Genomic DNA, 20,874 nt, shown 5'->3' on the forward strand with positions numbered 1-20,874 from the left:
GCTGCCTCAGCAAATGTAGGGTGGGCACTAGCTAGTGACTGGCAGCTGACACCTGTCAGCTCTGACTCTCCCCTCATAAATGCAAATTTGGCAAATGCAGGATAAGGTCAGGGACTAAAAACCAAGACCCCCAACTCTAAGGAATAACGAGCCTGCTGGGCCAAGACATACACTCTGCATTCAATCAAGTCATGTCTGGCAGCACTTAGGTTAATCAGGTTCAAGTGCATTTTTTCAAACATATGTAAACCGTTAAGAGTAACAACAAAGTGTAAACTATAAGGGGGAGGAAACACTAGGTTTTCTATTTCTCTCCTTTCCTTCTTTCCCCACAATGAGTCTCCTCACACAGATTCTCTTCCTCTCTTTTGTTTGCTTGTGTGTCTACACATATATATGCAGTATATATACTGTGTGTGTATGTGTGTGTGTGTGTGTGTGTGTGTATGGTGTGTTGGAAAATCAAGTCGGCCAGCCTTTGTAAACTATTTCGATAGAGTGTGTGGTTTGGTGGCATTTTTATGGCTACATTTTATGTTGACTACAAAGTCCTTACTGATTTATGTCAAGATGAATGTATAAATGAAAGAAGCTAGAAAAACTTCTTAGTTAGAAAAAGTAGATATGACTCAGGATTCATAAGGCGAGCAGTCAGGAGGTATAGATTTTTATCCTGACTATGCTAGTCATTCACTGTATGACCCATCTTGCAGTAGGAAGAATGCTGAAGTTGGATTCTCAGTACTGGAATTTGAATTTTTATTCTTCTATTTGGTACTTGAGTGACTTCAGCCAAGTCTCTTAATCTCTCTGGGTCATAATTCCTCATTTGTAAAGTCAGGGAGTTGTATTAGATCAGTTTTTCTCAGGATTGTGTTTCAAGGAGTTCCTAAACATTTTGTTGGTGATGGTTTTTATTTTTTTTTTTAATGAACTTTTTGTTTGTTAACAGGCACTAAAATAAGACTAGCCAAAGTCTTGTTTAAACTGAGCAGTTCTAGTACTCTGAAAAAGTTTGAGAACCACTGACTTCATGTTCTTAGAACTCTTTCATTCTGAAATCCTCTATTCTTGGGAAATTTAGAGGTGGGATGGTGATTTGATTACATTTGCTTTTTGCACACCAATTATTATTGTTAATAGTAATTAGCATATTTATGTCTTTCTGGGTACTTATGAGGCTTTAACAGTATTACTAAATGTATGGAGATTGGTTTATTTGCTAGTTCCATCAAGAATGGAGCAAGAAAAAAATCATGTATTGATTGAAGCATGGGGAATTTCGGTATTAAAAAATTATAACCCTAACCTTTCATCGCTTCTAAGTATCAAAAATTAGAAGTAGTCTTTTGATTAAAGAGCAGTGAACTGACAATTTTGTGCAAAATATGAGATATGAAGACAAGAAGAAACATGGGTGTGACTAGGATCTTGTTTGTAAAATGGGAACAATTCAAATTGGTCTTTGAAAGATTTCAAATTCTCTTTGTTAACTAGAATTTTTTGATTCTGTCAGTCAGACAGAATGAGGGGACGTCATCTAGTCTAGTGATATCAAACTCTTAATTGTAAATAAGGATCCCTACAGATCACATATGACTTAGAAAACTACATACTAACATTATCTTTGGGACTTTTTATATTTTTATTTATTTTGTTAAATATTTTCCAAGTATATTTTAATCTGGTTCTAGCTTCATTAGGGAATGTTGCAGTTAAATTGTTTGATATCTCTGATATAATCTATTCCTTTATTTTCTTTACACTTAAGCTTCACCAGTTGATGAGCATAAATCCTGTTTTTAGGGACTTTATTTACGAAATGAGATCATCATATTATTCTATACTTTTACTTTGCCAGCCTGACAGAGCATTTATCAAGCACCTACTGAGTTCTGGGCACTTTGCTGTCTTGATAATACAAATCCAAATTAAAAGCAGGACAGTTCCTTTTCCCAAGGAGCTCATCTTCTAATAAGGGAAGACAGCACATAAATAGGAGCTAAAAATGAATCATTCCCTTAACCTGTGTCTTCTGACTTCCATGGCCAGTCATTCAATTGGCAAAAGTTTAAAGGTCTACTATGTACCAGATGCTATGCACCTTTTAGGGCTACAAAGAAGTGGGAAGCTTGCATTCTCTATTTTCACTGCTTTTCTACAATAAATTTCTTCTTGCAGTGCAGACTCAAGTCCAGGATATAGCCCAAAGGATTGATATGCTGTGTATACATCCTAAGCATGGATAACTTTGAGCTTAATGTAACTAGGACTTCTGTAAAATGGGAATAATAATAATGATAATACAACAACTTTCATGAAGTTATTATAAGGATCAAGTGAGATTCTTTACATTTATAGAATTGATAAAGGTCTTAGGATAGTGGGTCTGGAGGGGTCACAGATGAGGCACAATTACAGGAATGCATGTGGATCCATCTTTAACTACTAAGATTTGGGAGAGTCCAAGGGGATTGTAAAAAACTCCAGTAGGGGAAGGCATGCAGGAAACTCTACTGTCACCCTCAGATTGGGGTTGATTGGGTTAAAACCTTTCAGAATTGTGTGAAACAATTCTGAACTCAATAAACTGCTGATGGAAGGTTGATTAACTTAAAGACATACAATAAACAGATACCTTGTCATGTTGTTGGCTTTGTAGCAAATGCCTGTTTTCTCCTTGGGATTACAACAGCTTTTGCTTTTCTTTGATTTCAAGATGTTATTTTCAATTTCTCTTTTGTTACATGAGTCTCTTCAAATACCTCTGAAAAGGCCCCTGACTTTTTCCTATTGGAAGATCTGTGTTTTAAATTTTGGCTTGGCCTCAACACATCACCTGTTAGTTGTTATGAGCCTAATTCTGCAAGCCATGACTTCATCTCCCTAAAGGGAAGATAGACAAAAGGCTTCAGTACTACAGATATGGTTTTGTTCAAGAAAAAAAAAAAAAAAAACCACTAAACTTAAAAAAAAAAAACCAAAAAAACAAATCTAAGCTTTGGTCTCTGGATGAACTCGGAAAGTAGACCTGTCAAAGGTACTCACATTCTGACAGCTGGTTAGGGGCTGAAAAGGCTGCCAAATCACACCGTTATTCAAGGCTGCAAGAATTTTGTCAGAATAGCCTTTAAAATATCATGTTCAATGAGGCCAAGGGACATTTAGGCTAGCAAGAAATCTGTCAGAATTGCTGCTCTGGGGAAAGAAAAGTATGCTGTGTCTCTTAGTCCTGGGGTCACTGCAAATGAGGTCACGAAGTGTGGGTGAGCGTGGGCCAGTATAGGTTTTAAAGCTAAAGAAGCTGAAATAAGCACTGCCTAAATCTAGGATTTTTTGCAAAATAAGAATTAATGAGATTGGAGAGAATTTCTCATCCTTTCTACCTGTCTTCTTTTCAGCTGCAACTTTTCTCATTTATCCCTCCTTTTTTATCTTCTTTAGACTTTGCCTTAGGTACTAATATGTATGAATAGCTCTATGGTCGGCATTCTTTATAGGAAATAACTCCCCCCCCTTAGCCAAAGTGTGGAGTAAAAAATGATCCAACCAAGGCAGCAGTGAACTTGATATAAGCCCGGTTTTGTTTTTGTTTTTTCCTCCTTAATTACTTTTCTCTTGGTTTCCTTTGTTCTTAGATTCTGGTTCCTATTGTCTCAAGAAGAGTTACTTTTGACACCTGAGAATTCAAACTGCATCCAGACGTTATTCTGTCAATCTCTGCAAGATGAGGCTTTTGGTCTGTGAATCCTAGGGCATTCTTGGCTCCAGAGATTCTCTTTTCTCCTAATCCAGCTACAGTCAGGCAATTCAGATATGCACAAAACCTTCCCCAAAATAAATTAACTGAACTTAGGAAAACCTTCCCCTAAAAGAGTTTGGGCTCAGTTCAAGTTTTAGGCAATAACTGAAGCTGGTTCTGATTTAATGTAAAACAGTGCACCTCCTGCTGAAAATCACCAAGGTTTTGGTAGAGTTGATGCAAATGGTATGTAGAATCATTTTGGGGAGCTGAATTTGGCTGTTAATAATTTAGTGTGCAGCTCAGTGCCTGAAGCCTCCATGACCTTGTCTCTTGTTAGAGCATGAAAAGGAGGGGCTCATCTATTTACAGGAAAACAAAGTCTAGAAACAGTCTTTGTTGATCGTTTGTATTTTGTGTGTCTCGGCCTCTTTTCCTTCTCCTACTTTGTCCCTCTCTTCCTTTTCTCCTCTTCTAACTCCTCCTCTTCCTTGTTTTTCTTCTCCTCCCATATTTTCTGTCTTTCACTTTCTCCCTCTCCCATCTTTTCTCTCCTTTATCCTCTCCTTCTCACCTCTCTTCCTTCATCTTTTTCCCTTTGTGCCTTATTGTCTCTTCTTATTATTGTCTCTCCTTCCCTCCTCTTAGTTTTTTCCACTGAGTTATAGGCCATTTGCTGCCTTGTCTCTTACCAGGAAAGCACTTTTAGGTCCCTTTTTTTTCCTAAAGAGTGTTAGAAGAAAGCTGTGTTAAAAAGTTGGAAAGGACACCAGATGTTTAAGGATTTGTTTTGTTTGGGATCTTTGTGCTCATTTTCTCCTTGCTATTGTGAAACATGCAGCCATCCATATAAGGGAAAGAGGGGAGTGGTTTTGAAAAGGTGGGTCTTAGGGTGCTGTGTCTTGTGTGTCCCTTGATGAAGAGGTTGCTATAGTAACTGTCCATCTGGGGGAAAAAAGTGCCTGAGTAAACAGTTATAAATGCCACTGCACAGCTATCCAGAGGGTATCCATGAACAATCCTTTGTGTAGTCCTCACAGCACATAAAGAAGTTCCCCAATTTATATGGAAGGGGGAGAATCATGTGAATAGGGAGTGTGCCTACTTATTACTATGATAGGCCCTGTTACTTCTGCTTGGACTTCATTTTATATTGTTTGATTTTGGATTCCATTTTGCATTGTACCATAGACAAATATGCAGCATAGAATGGCTCCATGAAGGAAGCAATATTAAATAAGGTTCATTGTGATCTATGGCAGTCATTCTGTTTATTTTGGAATCTCAGAATTTGTATTGTTCCTTTGCTTCTGGGATTTTCACTCGTTAGAAACAGGATAGATGATAATCAAATAAAAGCATATGATGTAATCTATCATTTGAGAAATTGTTGTTGAAAGGAAGAATGGATCTAGAAGCAATCTAAGAGATTATTTAGTCCAACCTCCTCATTTTGTATGTGAGCTAACAAACAGATGGGGAAAGTTTAAGGAACTTTCCCAAGAGTATGTAAGAGTAAATGCCAGAGCTGGAATTAGAATACAAGATTTGTGATTCTTAACCTAGCACCAAAATATTTTTCAATTTCATCATACTGCAGTGCTCAGTGTAGGTCAAAACTCCTAAGTCCATAGCATGGTAGAACATAAAGTGACACTAGGCAAATAACCTTTTTTCCCCCTCAGTTTCCTTATCTATAAAATGAGCAGATTGGATTCAATGGCCTCAAGGGTCCCTTCTAGCCTTAAATCTGTGATTCTGTGCATTACAAAACTAAGAGGTAATTTTTTCCCCTAGCTAAATACCTGAGTCCATTCTCTGACTTTTTGCAAAAGAAGGAACAAAGCCCCTTAAGAAGTTACTGAAAATCACAGAGATAGCAAAGGTTGTACTTGAACTCCAGGATTTGTGTCTGTAAGGCCAGTGCTTCTTTATTATATTTGGCAGAAAGGAGCTGTTGGAAAGAGAAGATGGAAAAAGCTGGAAGAGAGGACATAAATGTCAAATTGATATCTGTCAGTAGGGAAAAAATGAAGTGTAGGGCATAAGGGCAAAAATGAGACTTAGGATAGGAAGATGTCTATATCTTAGTCTGAGATTGGAGGGAAGTCATAGAGAGTAGTTAAAGGGACTGACAGAAATATATTTAGAGAAGGATGGTAGGTAGGGGAACTTAGATTTTCTCCTTTCTTTAATGAAGGAAAAGTCAAGAATGAAGGGAAAGGAATGGGAATGGATTTGGAGTTTTGAAGAATTAGGAGAAAGCCTGGAATAGGTATTGTCTGATAATGTGTGCTAATAAGGAAGGGGAAAAAAAAAAAAAAGGAAGGGCTTACACTTGAGAATCCTTTTTTTTTAATCTCATAAAAAAAGATTCTTAGATATAAGCTCTTCCTTTTTTTCTTTTTTTAATAATAAGGAGATAGATCTACAGAAAGGTAGAGACTTAACTTGTAAAAGCCACATAGACAAACATCATCATCAGAACAAGGTCCTCTTATTCTAAATCTTTCTCCGAAACTAAGATTCAGACACAGTAGACTTGGAAGGAAGCCTGGATTTTTCTTGAATTTTAGGAAGGAGGATCAGAATCCAAATAGCCAAAATGCACAGCCTTCTGCTTTCGTAATCACTTTTCTTTCTCTTCTTCTCTTAGAATGTCTATATCTACTTCTATGACTAGATATTTTGAACTTCATTGCCATTGTACTAAATGGCATCATAAATTTTTCCCTAATAAAATAACTGGGACTAATGAAGTTTCAGCAAGGGAATGACTAGGCAAGAAGTATAGAAAAAGCAAATTAGGATTATCTCCCAATGCCATGTTGTCCCCTTCAAGCCACTTAACTATCTTTTCTACCTTTTTATCTTCCCCATCCACTTTCTGGTGTCATGTTAATGAAAACCTTTTTTCATACAAGGGTGAATGACAAACTGCTCATTCTTGTCCTTTTCAATTCTAGGCTCAGTTTTTACTGTCCATGGTTACATTGACCGTCTAAGTGTTGGAATCTTATTCTCTTACTAATCTGTTTTACTTTTTAGAGTAAGAGAGTAAAGAGAGGAGAAAAATTAAAAAAAAAAAAAAACCCTTTCTTTCTTAATTTTCCCTCTAACCCCCTGCATACCATTTACCAGACCGGAAAAAAAGTAGATCACCTTAACTTCCCTAAATGGCCAGTAGAAAACCGTAACTTAAACTGAATTTCCTGCTGAAGGAACATGATTTAGCAGAATCACTTTCTTCTGTGAAAACAACATTTTCTTTTCTAGGACAGTAGTCTTCAAATGGTGAAATATTGCCCTCTCTCTCCTCCTCCCCCATATCTCTGTTCACTTTTTATTTTGTTCTTCAACTATAAAATAATTTGCTAACCTACTCATGCACAAAATTAGGTTAGCAGATATAGAGCTTAGAAGGGATCTTTGAGGCCATTGAATCCAGTTCTCTCATTTTACATTTAGGAAACTGAGTTTGAGAGATATTAAGTAACTTGCCCAGGATCACAGAGCTAATAAGTGACTAAGAGAACTTCTGTTCACATCTTCTTGACTCTAGGTCTAATAATGCCTACTAAACCCACCATCTAACCTATCTGTAGTGACTAAAAGTATCCAACTCCTCTAAGTAATCCAACTCCTCTAATACTTATGAAAAAGAGGTTTCATAGATAAGAATTAGGTTCTTTTTTTTTTTTAAGTTTTCTTTCTTTCTTTCTTTCTTTCTTTCTTTCTTAATTTCTTTCTTTCTTTCTTTCTTTCTTTCTTTCTTTCTTTCTTTCTTTCTTTCTTTCTTTCTTTCTTTCTTTCTTTCTTTCTTTCTTTCTTTCTTTCTTTCTTTCTTTCTTTCTTTCTTTCTTTCTTTCTTTCTTTCTTTCTTTCTTTCTTTCTTTCTTTCTTTCTTTCTTTCTTTCTTTCTTTCTTTCTTTCTTTCTTTCTTTCTTTCTTTCTTTCTGTTGAATGTTTCTTTCTAAATTAGGGGCCCATGATGGTGTAGGCCCCTTCTTTTTTTTTTTTTAATAGCTTTTTATTTACAAGATCTATGCATGGGTAATTTTTCAGCATTGACAATTACAAAACCTTTTGTTCCAACTTTTCCCCTCCTTCCCCTCACCCCCTCCCCTAGATGGCAGGTTGACCAATACATGTTAAATATGTTAAAGTATAAGTTAAATTCAATATATGTATACATGTCCATACAGTTATTTTGCTGTACAAAAAGAATTGGACTTTGAAATAATGTACAATTAGCCTATGAAGAAAATAAAAAATGCAGGTGGACAAAAATAGAGGGATTGGGAATTCTATGTAGTGGTTCATAGTCGTCTCCCAGAGTTCTTTAGCTGGGTGTAGCTGGCTCTGTTCATTACTGCTCTATTGGAACTAATTTGGTTCATCTCATTGTTGAAGAGGGCCACGTCCATGATCATCATATAGTATTGTTGCTGAAGTATACAATGATTTCCTGGTCCTGCTCATTTCACTCAGCATCAGTTCATGTAAGTCTCTCCAGGCCTTTCTGAAATCATCCTGTTGGTCATTTCTTACAGAACAATAATATTCCGTAATCTTCATATACCACAATTTATTCAGCCATTCTCCAATTGATGGGCATCCACTCAGTTTCTGACCACTAAAAGAGAGCTGCCACAAATATTCTTGAACATACAGGTCTCTTTCCCTTCTTTAAAATCTCTTTGGGATATAACCCCAGTAGAAACACTACTGGATCAAAGGGTTTGCACAGTTTGATAACTCTTTGAGCATAGTTCCAAATTGCTCTCCAGAATGGCTGGATGTATTCACAATTTCACCAACAGTGCATCAATGTCCCACTTTTCCCACATTCCCTCCAACATTCTGCATTATCTTTCCCTGTTATTCTAGCCAATCTGACAGGTATCTGAGTGGTATCTCAGAGTTTTAAGTTTATTTTCAAAACATATGCATAGATAGTTTTCAACCTTCACTCTTGAAAAAATTTATGTTCCAAATTTTTTCCTTCCCTTCCCCCATCCCCTCCCCTAAGACAGCAAGTAATCTACATATTTCCATAATTATCATGCTGTACAACAAAAATAGCAAAAAGGGGAAAAAAGAGAAAGAAAACAAAAAGCAAGCAAACCAACAACAGAAAAAGTGAAAATATTGTGTTTTGATCCACAGTCAGTCCCCACAATCCCTCTCTTTGGGTACAGCTGTGTCTCTCTATCACAAGATCATTGGAACTAACCTGAATAATCTCACTGTTGAAAAGAGCCATGTCCATCAGAATTGATCATTGTATAGTCTTCTTGTTGTCATGTATAATGATCTTCTGGTCCTGCTCATTTCACTCAGCATCAGTTCATATAATTTTCTGCAGGCCTTTCTGAAATCATCTTGCTGGTCATTTCTCATAGAACAATAATATTCATATGCCATAATTTATTCAGCCACTCTCCAACTGATGGGCATTCACTCAATTTCTACTTCCTTGCCATTTAGTCTGCTACAAACATTTTTGTACATGAAGTCCAGTAGAGATATTGCTGGATCAAAGGATATGCACAGTTTTATTTGTTACACTTTGGATAGTTCTATATTGCTTTCCAGAATGGTTGGATCAATTTACAACTCCACCAGCAATGTTTTAATGTCCCAGTTTTTCCACATTCTCTCCAACATTCATCATTATCTTTTCCTGTCATCTTAGCCAAACTGAGAAGTTTGTAATAGTAGCTCAGAGTTATCTTAATTTGCATTTATCTGATCAATAATGATTTAGAGCATTTTTTCATATGACTAGAAATGGTTTAATTCCTTATCTGAAAGCTATCTGTTCATGTCCTTTGACTATCATTTGGAGAGTGATTTGAATTCTTATAAATTTGAGTCAGTTCTCTCTGTAATTTAGAAATGAGGCCTTTATCAGAATCCTTGGATGTAAAAAATTTTCCCGTTTTCTGCTTTTCTTCTAATCTTCTGCATGGGTTTATACAAAAACTTTTAAACTTACTATAATCAAAATTATTCATTTTGTATTCCATAATGTACTCTAGTTCTTTTAGTTACAAATCCCTTACTTCTCCACAGATCCTTTGTTCTTCTAATTTATTTACAGTATCACTTTTTTCCCCCTGAGGCAATTGGGGTCAAGTGAGTTGCCCAGGGTCACACAGCTAGGAAGTGTTAAGTGTTGTCTGAGGCCAGATTTGAACCTAAATTCTCCTGATTTCAGGGCTGGTGCTCTATCCACTGTGCCACCTAGCTGCCCTAGATTATCACTCTTTATGTCTAAATCATGAATCCATTTTGACATTCTCTTAATATATGGTGTTAGGAGTGGGTCATTGCCTAGTTTCTGCCAAACTAATTTCCAATTTTCCCAGCAATTTTTGTCAAATAGTGAGTTCTTATCCCAGAAGCTGAGATCTTTGGTTTTATTAACAGGTTCTAGGGAGATTTTTTTTTAAAATCCAGGTCCTCTGATTTCAGATCTAATATTGCTTCCATTTTGTTTTGCAGGACTTTTGTTATCTTGACTGTGAACAAATTGCTATTGACCTTATACAAAAAGGAAACATTTAGTCACTAAGTTATTTTTGAAAGAGTAAGGCAGCTACAACTTGTGAAGGACCTTAGATACCAAATGAAAAAGTACAAATTTTATTCTTTGAGCAATAGGGAGCCATTGAACATTTTTGAATAAGAGAGTGACACAACCAGAATCCTGCCAAAATATTTAAGACTTTGTGTCTTTTATAGTGTCTATAGTAGTATCCCTTATTTTAATTGTGAATGTTAATGTTTTAAAGATCTGCTCATTATGGACTTAAGATAAATGGGTTCAGTGGATGAAATGAAGAAAAACACACACATAAGATTCCTGCCTTCAAGAAGTTTACAATGCAGTAAGAGAGAGAAGATATAAATGCATGAAAATTTAATAATACAATATATTCAGAAGGCATAATATGATTATGCATAGAATATTATAGATGAATTTCATGGTGATTTTTTTTTCAAAATCTTTAATAGTAAATTTTTATTTTTCAAATTACAGTTTCCTAGTTTTAACCCTCTCTCTCCAACCCTCTCTCCACAAACATACCCACACAATAAGTCCCTCCCTTTGTAACTAAAAAAATCATTAAACAAAACCAAGACACACAATCGCCCCTAATTGATAGTATTAGCAACATTCTTTACCCATATTTCCTATTTCTCTTTTGAAAGGAGGAGTTGTCTTTCATCATCTGACTTCTGAGATCAAGATTGGTCTTTGCATTTCATCTGAGTTCATTTATTTTTTTTGTACATCACTTACATTATTGTATTGAATTTATGGTTCTCTTTTCTTTGCTATGTGTAAATTTGTAAAATTCTTTCTATGTTTCTCTGAATTTGTCATATTTTTTATTTCTTAAGGTCCAATGAAGCCCTATTTAATTCATAAGCCAAAAGTACCTTCCTAGTTGATGGAAACCCACTGTTCAATTTTGTTTTTCAGCTTTATTGCTATTCCCTTTCTTCAAATGACCAAGGTATAATTAAGAATGTATTTCTAGCCATTTAAAAAGTTACGTAGAGGCAGCTTGATGACACAATGGATAGAGCATTGGCCCCAGAGCCAGGGGGATCTGACTTCTAATTTGGCCTCAGACATTTAGTAGCTGTGTGACTTTGGGTAAGGTACTTAACCCCATTTGCCTCCAAAGAAGAAAAAAGATTCCTAGTTATGGTTATGTAGAAGGAAGGAAGTCGGCATGTGTTCCTAATACCACAGATACCTGAACATGTGTTAGGGGCTTTTATAAATTGGATTGTAAGTAGAAAGATAATTTCAGTGGTTGAGGGGAAGATCCTCTAACCTCTCCTCCTTGTATTTAATTTCTACTGAGGTTTTTTTTTTTTTTTTTTAATATCCTCTCCTCTTCTCCCCCACCCCCCTCTCTGTTCTGTCTGTCTCTCCCTCCCTTCCTCCCCTCTCTTCTTTTTCTTAACTCTTACTCCTTTTGCCTTTTCTGTCTTATAGTCTTTTAAGCTTAGAAAAACCTGAAAATTATATGCAATTTTTACTTAGCTTCCACCAATAAACACAGCTCATCTTTTCCTATCAGAAACCATTATAAACTTAGCGACAAATCTTGACATAATTAAGAATCTCTTCAGAAAGCTTAGTTATTCTAGGACTCATCATAAACTTGGTTCAATTACCTTGTAAATAGGGCTCCATCCTCTCTGAAGGCAGGTCTTAAATCAGGGATAGAGGAAAAAGGCCAATCAACATAACCAATATGATTTCTTAAAAACAGTAATAGATATTTATAAAACAATGGTTATCTATTTAATAAATAGTGATTATTTCTATTATTATTCTATGCAACAATTTATTTATAAAATTTAGGCCAAAAGGCTAAGCACAATCTAAATTCTATATCATACATGCAAAGGTTGTGCTTGCATATTCAGTCACAACTTAACTTTTCTTAAGTGATAAAATGAGTGGGTTAAACTAGATAGCCTCTGAGCTCCCTCTCTATCTAACTCAGAGATATAATATATGGTCACTTAATGGCTTTGTAAATGTTCTCGCTGCTCAGATTTCCATATATTCAATTGTGTTTACATGTTATATTCTCTAGTGAAATATACATTCTTTAAAAAGCAGAAGTGTCATTTTTAATATATTTGTCTCTAGTATGCATCATGCTGGCTTGTACCTAGTAAATAGGAGTTGAATAAAAATTTGTTAAATTCATTTGAATTAACAGATTTTATTGAAAATTTACTGTGTACAAAGGATAAGTCTTGCTAAGCAAAAGGATAAGATTTTCAGGATGACCTGGAGTCCTGCAAACTGAGCAGGTGTGATTGCCTGGGGAGGCATTGTTAGTTATAAATATTGAAGCTCTTGCCTTATAAACTAGTTAGGGAAATGAAACACAACCAAAAACTTAAAAAGACAACATATCACAAACAAGTCAGAACATAATTGTAAGCCCAAAAGGTAGCCTAAGAAGTGGTAGGGATCACCATGTGCTGGAGAGATATCAGGCAGCAGATGCCTTGTAAACCAAAGCATGAACTTATTTTTGGATAGGTCCAGAGGAGAGGGAAGGTATTTCTGGTGGGAGTGGCTTGAACCCAGAATGTATTTAAGGATCAGGGAGAGGAAATCAGTTTGGTTAAAGCATAATGCTTAGAAAGGTGAGTGAGCAGTAGGTAAAAAACATTCTTGAGAAGGACTCAGATGTTGAGTTTAAGGAGACCTGGTTCAAAGTTTCAGTTCTTGTGTGATCAAGAAAAGTCATCTTATCTATAAAAAAAACTCAAATTCCTTATATATTGTGAAATATGGGATTGAATTAAATGATTTCTAAGGTATCTTTCAACTTTAATGGTCTATGATTCTATTGATACTAAAAGAGGAAATCTCTTGCTCAGGGGTACATCTTATCTGATCAAATGAGATAGAATCTATAAAGTGTTTAGAATTGTGCCTAATACAGAGTAGGCACTTAAATATTTATTGATTAGTTGATCCATTCCTTGTTACATATTTGGTGCAACAAAATAAACACCATCTATATTGCCTCAATGGCTTATTCATAATTTTTTTTTCAGTTGCAGCAGTTGAAACATTTGTCATTGAAACCTAATGCTTTATTTTGCAGACAGATGCCAGTTAACGTGAACATGGAATCTCAATAGACACAAACTCCTAAGTTTTAAAATCTCTCATTTTCAAAACAAGTTACGGAAATTGTGAGGGGACTTTAGAGGTTTGAGGGAATAGGAATGTGTTAAAACTTCTGTATGTCATTGTCTTAGACATATTTACTCACTTCATGCTCACTAACTGAAATATGGAAAGTGAGCAACAGAAGGGTCTTTTGGCATTAGATGCCATCATGATTTAGATACCAAACCCTACTTGTAGACATGAAGAAATTGAGATTCAGAAAGTGAGAGAACTAGCTTTTGGTCACAGAGCTAGTAAAGATGAAATAGAATTCAAACCTATATCTTCGGTAGAATGCTATCTTATATGGCCATAGTGTTATTCTGGCCCCAGGTCTCCATCCAGCTACATCCACACCAGAATTCTTTCCATAATTCCTTTATTTATGATGCTTTACAGTTTATAAAGTGTTTTATACATCTTATTTGGTCTTTATATTAATCTGAAATATTTTAAATATCACAATCCCTCATGAACAGATAAGAAAATTGAGGTTTATGTAGCTTAAGTTTTTCAGCCCAGGTCATAAAGTAGGGATGTGAACTCCTGTTTTCTGACAATAAATGAGCCTTTTCTCTTTCTTCTATACTGTACTGTTTCTATCAGAGTAGGGAGAAGTCTTCAACCTCATCTAATCTAAGACCTTTTTTATTTCACAAGAAAACTAGCACTCAGAAAGGAAAAGAAACTAGTTTCTAAACCAGTGACTTCAGGAAACACCATTCTACGAAGCAGCCCTATACAGAATATTGCTTCATTGAAAGGTCCTGGAAGTTAATTTTCTCTCGTTACCATGTTGTATGATAATTGTTAGAATCAAGAAAGAATGAGACATTTGATCAGGATTGTAATGTTTCATGAGGTAACCAAGTTGCAGTGCCTAATAAGAAGTTACTTTGTATGTCACAAGGGGAAATTTCCCACTTCTGTGACACTAACCAAGAGCCATTATTCTTCTGCATCTTCCCATCTACAGCAGAAATTCTGGAATTGGCTGGGAATGCTGCAAGAGATAACAAGAAGGGAAGAGTCACTCCTCGGCACATCCTTTTGGCTGTAGCCAATGATGAAGAATTAAACCAGGTAGGAACACAAGCCATGGGTGCATCTCAGATAGATTTTAAATAGTTGACCCCCTTTTGAAGAACTTCTTTCATTCAAAGGTTTTAGCAAACAGTCTAGTTTTGTTTTGTTTTGTTTTTGTTTTTGTTTTTGTTTTTTTTATATCAGCCTCTCCCTTCTCCAAAGCCTTTCTGTGTCTGCCAGTTTTGAAGGATGAGATCAGTATCAAGGGTCATCACTTTGATTTCTCTTTCATTTATCTGCAATCTCATGGCCTATTGGGAAAGGCTAATCTTCAGTTATTGAACCCCCAGTTTTGGTAGATTGTATTCAAGAGATGCCCTGGTTGAAAAACTTATTCTGTAGTCTGAGGGTATGGGCTTCATTTTGACTCATAAAACCACTAAATTTATTTGTATTGTATTTTAATTTATTCAAACATTTGCCAATTACATTTTAATCTGGTTCTGTGTACTTGGGAAAGTCCAGGAGTTTGTTTATACCTCTTCTGTTGTCTCCTTGCTAATAATAGGCCTCTCTGGACTTAACTGGTCTCTTCCTTATTTGACACTAGAGGTATACAATTTGTCAAGTGGCTCTCACATCTTTATTAACTGACTGCTTAGTAGAATGCCACATCACCACCATTCTACAGTCAGACATTAAAGTAAGATTTAAATGTAAGATTCTTGAAAGAACAAATCTCCAAGAATGAGTAGAGCAGGAGGCAAAAGTTGTATGCTGTATTAAGCATCAAGCAATTCATGTGTCATGCTAATTTTAGAGAGGCTTTTTTTTTTTCCTTGACTATACAGAAAGGAAGGGGGGGAGGTTCTGAAACATTGGTCTGTTACAGATGGCTCATACCTGTTCATGAAAATTCATTGTTAAGTATTCAATGTAAGTATTTACCCATCAGAAATTGGTTATGCTACAAAATCAGGGGTTATTATCATTTTATTTTTGTCTAGCCTTAAAAAGGTAATGGGTTGTCTAGCCTTAAAAAGGTAATGGGAAAGGTATTAATTATGCAGATTAATCTTAAAAATGTGTTGTATGTGCCTTTTTGGGGGGCGGTGGGAGAGTTGTTTATTAAATATTTATCAGCACATGTCTAATATGGAGTGAAATAAGTATATGCAGTTTGAGGGAGAGAAAGTACTATATAAAAGCAAAGATGCTAATGCAGATGGAAATTTCACTTTTTTTTTTTCAGTGCTTGAAACTTTGTGTTTGACAGTAGAGGAAAAGTATGCCATTCGTTAAAAATGAGTACTTAGAATTTTAGAATTGGAAGTAAACTTGGAGATCATGTAATACAACAACTTTCCCACTTTAGAAGACATGATGTATATTCTCTGATGGAGAGGCCCATTTGATAAAGAACACTTAAAAATAAAAGTCCAAAAGTTTGTCTTCTTGTCTCAGCCTGGTCACAGGATCTTTCCCTTTTCTAAGCCACAGTCCTTAAATTCCCTGAAGTTTTGACCTTCCATGGCCCTAGGTGATCAGCTTCAATATGAAAAAGTTGTCAATATGGGAACATTGATTTATAATGCACCTCTTTGATTTGCCGGCAGCTGTTAAAGGGGGTCACCATTGCCAGCGGGGGTGTTTTACCAAATATTCACCCAGAATTGCTAGCAAAGAAGAGAGGATCCAAAGGCAAACTGGAAGCCATCATTACTCCCCCACCAGCCAAAAAGGCCAAATCTCCATCACAGAAGAAACCTGTATCAAAGAAAGCAGGAGGCAAGAAAGGTCCCAGGAAATCTAAGGTACGTTGTTTTGCCAAGCCAACATTGGACCCCTGAGGCTTAATACACTATTCATGCCAACATGCATTTATTAAGCCCTTTCTGTGTGTGAGGCACTAGTGAAATAAGAACAAAGTTCCACTCAAACTCTATGTGAATCCTCCAGGACAGTGGTCTTCAAACTTTTTAAATAGGGGCCAGTTCACTGTCCCTCAGACTGTTGGAGGGCCAGACTGTAGTAAAAACAAAAGCTCACACTCTGTCTCTGCCCCTCAGCCCACTTGCCATAACCTGGCGGGCGGCATAAATGTCCTCAAAGGGTCACATCTGGCCTGCGGGCCGTAGTTTGAGAACCCCTGCTCTAGGATAAGGGAGTTTTAGGAACTTTAGATGAAGTAAATTTAGGGCAAATAAAAGGAAGTCTTGCTTTGTACAATGACCAATAATTTGTGGAAGTTGTTACCCCAAGAACTGTTAGAGGCAGGAAGTAAAAATGAATTTAAGGAATTGGACACATTCATGACTAACAGAACTGTATGTCCTTCTAAAAAACCTATCTATCTATCTAATCTTCATGTGTTATATCACTTAGATCTGCCAAACCCTTCATATTCTGTTCCTTCTTATCATGTTGGATACAGAATAATGGGTCAGATAGCCTATGGGACAACTAGGTGTAGCAGTTCTTATGTTCTCACATATACTTGTACTTAGGAATTTTTCTTTAAGTAATCTACATTCCTCAAAAATTAAATATTCAATATATAAGAGAACATGCTGGTTGATTATTCGAAGGGAAATATTTACCATCAAAGGAATATGTTAGACCCTCGAAAAATAAGTTTTCCCCAGTTGTCACTACTAATTGCAATGACTTTATATCTCCCGGTAAATGGGAGCATTCCCAAATATCCCAGATGTTTTCTTCATTGGAATGTTATCACTCCAGCATCAATGAGAAAAACACAAGTGCTGTCCAGACATTTAGTGCCATACATTCCTGTTCAGAGAATGTGAAGAGGGTTAGTTACTGAGGGGTGGTAGGTAGATGACTTTTTGCTCTTGTAAATGAACTGCTCTGTTTTATCTTCTGAAATTCAGATTACATTACAATTTTTAAAATTTTATTTTAATTTATGGAATAAAACAAGCAAATGGGAATGATTTGCCTTTTTCTTAGTGGGAGAGTGGGTGAGCATGAAAAGATTCTGATGGAACTGAATCTTAGTTATCAGATTACTTGTAGGAAATAGATTAAGCTGACTCTTATGAAGCATAATAATGATATGCTTGTTTTGACCAGAGAGGAGTAACTGAGAATAATCTATAAACACATTTGTCCTGCTTTCTACATATCTGTCAACTGTGGCCAAAAGACTTCCATTTTAAATCAAGAGGCCGCAAGGGTAAAGATGAAACTTTTCCTTTTGCTTCATCAGATGCATTTTTAATAAGATAGGCACCACAGCACTTGAGCTGGAAAAGTGCTTAGAAGGCATTCATTTTAGTCTCCTATCTCAAACAGAATGATGGCCATTCTGTTTTGAAAAATTTGTTCTCCCAACTCTTTGGTAACCCATTCTTTTTAAAAAGTGCTATATTGAATTTTGTTATTAGTCCATCTAAAAAGGAAGCAATTAAGCCAAACTTACTACATAACAATTTGACAATACATGCCATATTCTGCTTTTGGTACCTCTACTTCTACCTGACAGGTTCATAGGATCATCATTCATCTTTCATAGATTTAGAGCTGGAGAAGATCTTGCAAACCATTTTATCCCATCTACCCCCATCTTTCCTCATTTTACAGGTATGGAGCTGAGATACAGAAAAGTTATGTGACTCACTCATGATTACATAATTAGTAGCAGAACTTGTGTCCTAAACCAGGTCCTCTTATCTTGTGTACCATATTGTCTCCAAGTATATAAATAAAACTAGTGGAATCTAGGGCTTGGATCTAGGATTTCATTGGCACTAATTTCATGGAGACATATGCAATTTTCCATGCAAACTCAGAATTTCAGAACTGGAAGGAATCTTAAAATCACAGAAGATGGATGGCAGATTTAGAAGGCCACTTCTGCTTCCTGGGATGAGGATCTTTTAATTTCTACCAATAAGGAGAGTGTCCTTTGGAAGGTTAGATTGATAGAAAGGAAATGATCAAGATGAATGATCTGCCATCCATTCCTACAGCATACATTTTTTTCTTTAAAAAAAAAATCTATCTATCTATATATGTATGCATCACTTCTTCTATGTCTCTGGTCAGCACAGCCTGGGTTTTAGCAGGAGTGTGATGAAAACCTTTAGTCTTTGTCTCCCTATTTAACCATAGAATCATAGAGTTGTGGCAAGAAAGGGTCCGTAGGGATCAAATGCTGCAACCCTTCTCATTTTACAAATGGGGAGGGTGAAGCTCTGGGAGTTTATTGAATGACTTGCCTAGTGGGAGTGTATTATCAGCATGAAGAGAATTCCTCTTTTTTTTGGAAATTTTAAAGACGGTTTGTAATCAATTACCTCTTGCTGCCTGTTTTGTGGTTGTTATTGTTTTGGGGTGGAGGGTTCGAGATGGGGTTGGTTCTTTGTTTAAATAGAGTCATCTTTAGCTTACAGTTTTTAGAAATTTGCTGAGGACACTGAGAGATTAAGAGAGTCGAACCACAGACAGCTTGTATGTCTGTTTCTATGTGTATATATATATATCTCCCTGCTTCTGTTGGAGTTGTGCCAGAGCCCCACTCCATTTTAACCCTTGGACCCACTATCTTGGTAGGGGACCATCTGCTCTGACATGGTTCTCCAGGTCCTCAGGGCCTTGCCATCTGCCTCTCTTGCTTAATTACTTCCTGACTTTTCTATCTTCTGTGAACTGAACATGAATATGAAACCTCCTTTATTTGTTGTCTCCCCGTTTAGAATGTGAACTTCTACAGGTTGTCTATTTATGATGATAGTACTTAGTATCTAGAAAGCACTTAACGTGTGCTTTTCCATTCTGTTCCATTTATACCAAAAGAAAGACTGGAACCTGCCCCTTTCCAGCTTTAAGACTGGCTTACTAACCCCTTTTGTCTGCCTGCTATCTATTTCCTTTAGAATTTGCTAATGTCTCTGAGTAGAGTCAAAGTAAACTTGGAGAAATTTCTTCCATGCAAACCTTATTTCTTTCAGAGCAATGAGGTACTTCCCATAAAACAACAGTTCAAAAAACCTTTCCCAGACCACCTGAGAATTTGAAAGCCTTTTGAAAGGGAAACAAAATATTGAATAACTTACTAGAAGTTATTTCCAGACTTGAATTCCACTTCCCTCAGAAGTCCCATAGGTGGTTCAGGGCTTCTCAGGGATTCCATGGAATGTTTCATACTTGTTCTTGCAAAGTATAAAATTAACAGGTTGAACTGTTCTTTTTCCCTTCTCATATGTGCATTTGAGATGACTAAGAAAAAAGTCAGGTGGATCAATTCCGAAGCTTATGAAAAAGATCCAGATCTGTTCTTTGAGAGATTTCCCAGCTCTGACCATAAGCATCCCATAAGCACTGTGGTTGAGCAACTTATCTGAACAGTTGAACAGCAGAAGAATTTCATTTTTTGTATTCAAACTTCACTGCTTCATATTTAATCCAGAATGCTGAAGAAAGCCTGCCTGAGTAGCTAAACAAAGTCTCTGGCTTTTCATTATGATTTCAGAATGCAGCCTTTGGTCATTCCCAGTCCTGCTACCTTGACCCCTAGGTGTTTTTAAAATGTATTTATTTATTCCCAGTGCCTTTTTCAACTTCCAGACCTTCCAAATCCAGGCATGTTTTCTTTTTGGACTGAGACAGGAGAGAGAGGAAAATAGTGGGGAACATTTCTTGATGGAGTTTTATTTAGAGCTCAGAATTTCTAATAACCACACACGAATGATCACTCCAAAACTCCACTTTTTCCTTGATTACAAAAGCAGGAAGTCTGTGATGGTGGTCTGTTTTTCTTCCACACAATAAAGCACATTGTGTGCTTACTGTACCAGTATTTGGCTAACGTTAAACCCTGAGGGGAATTGAAATTGGACCTGTGAACAGCTAGTTTTCCAAACATTTGTTTAATGTGAATTGTGGTGTCAACTCCCAGAAATCAGTGGAAAGCCCTGCTTCTCCTCTCTTCCTCTTCTTAAAATACCTTGTCAAAGAATACTTGGAATGCCCTCTAACATTCCCAAACACTTGAAGGGAAAGGGCATTGCTCCTTATCAAGTGTCAAACATTGAAGTCCGATATACTGTATTCTTTTTCAATTGCATGTCATTTAAATTAAAAAAAACAAAAACAAAAACAAAAAACTCTTTCCAAGTATCTAACAACTGAATCTGTTATAATGGAGGTTTTTAAGCAGATAGTAAAATGTTTCATTTAACGCATTTGATCCAGTTAGTTTCAAACACTTCATTTTAAAAATTGTCTTTGAATGTACACACAAATACAGATAGATGTGGGAAGAAGTGGGGAAGATCTGGGTTCACAGTCTGCCTCTGAAACCTTCTGATTCGGTGACTGGCCAGTAAAGCATTTAACCTCAATAGTAGTC

At 36.3% G+C, this 20,874-nt stretch overlaps 1 protein-coding gene across 13 annotated transcripts in view; it reads left to right on the plus strand.

Annotated features, from left to right (window-relative positions):
* The window catches only part of MACROH2A1 (macroH2A.1 histone), a 108,496-nt gene that overhangs the window by 52,362 nt on the left and 35,260 nt on the right, over positions 1 to 20,874 (plus strand). For all 13 annotated transcript variants that reach the window (XR_012486571.1, XR_012486572.1, XR_012486573.1 and 10 more), the window contains exons 3-4: positions 14,449 to 14,555; positions 16,115 to 16,312. Coding sequence is in view for 10 of the 13 variants with exons in the window: in XM_074290887.1 (XP_074146988.1) it covers positions 14,449 to 14,555; positions 16,115 to 16,312 (305 nt within the window). In the remaining 3 variants the exon portion in view is untranslated. The remainder of the gene's footprint in view (positions 1 to 14,448; positions 14,556 to 16,114; positions 16,313 to 20,874) is intronic.

The sequence above is a fragment of the Sminthopsis crassicaudata genome, chromosome 2 (genome assembly GCF_048593235.1).
Source record: "Sminthopsis crassicaudata isolate SCR6 chromosome 2, ASM4859323v1, whole genome shotgun sequence".
Taxonomy (NCBI): domain Eukaryota; kingdom Metazoa; phylum Chordata; class Mammalia; order Dasyuromorphia; family Dasyuridae; genus Sminthopsis; species Sminthopsis crassicaudata.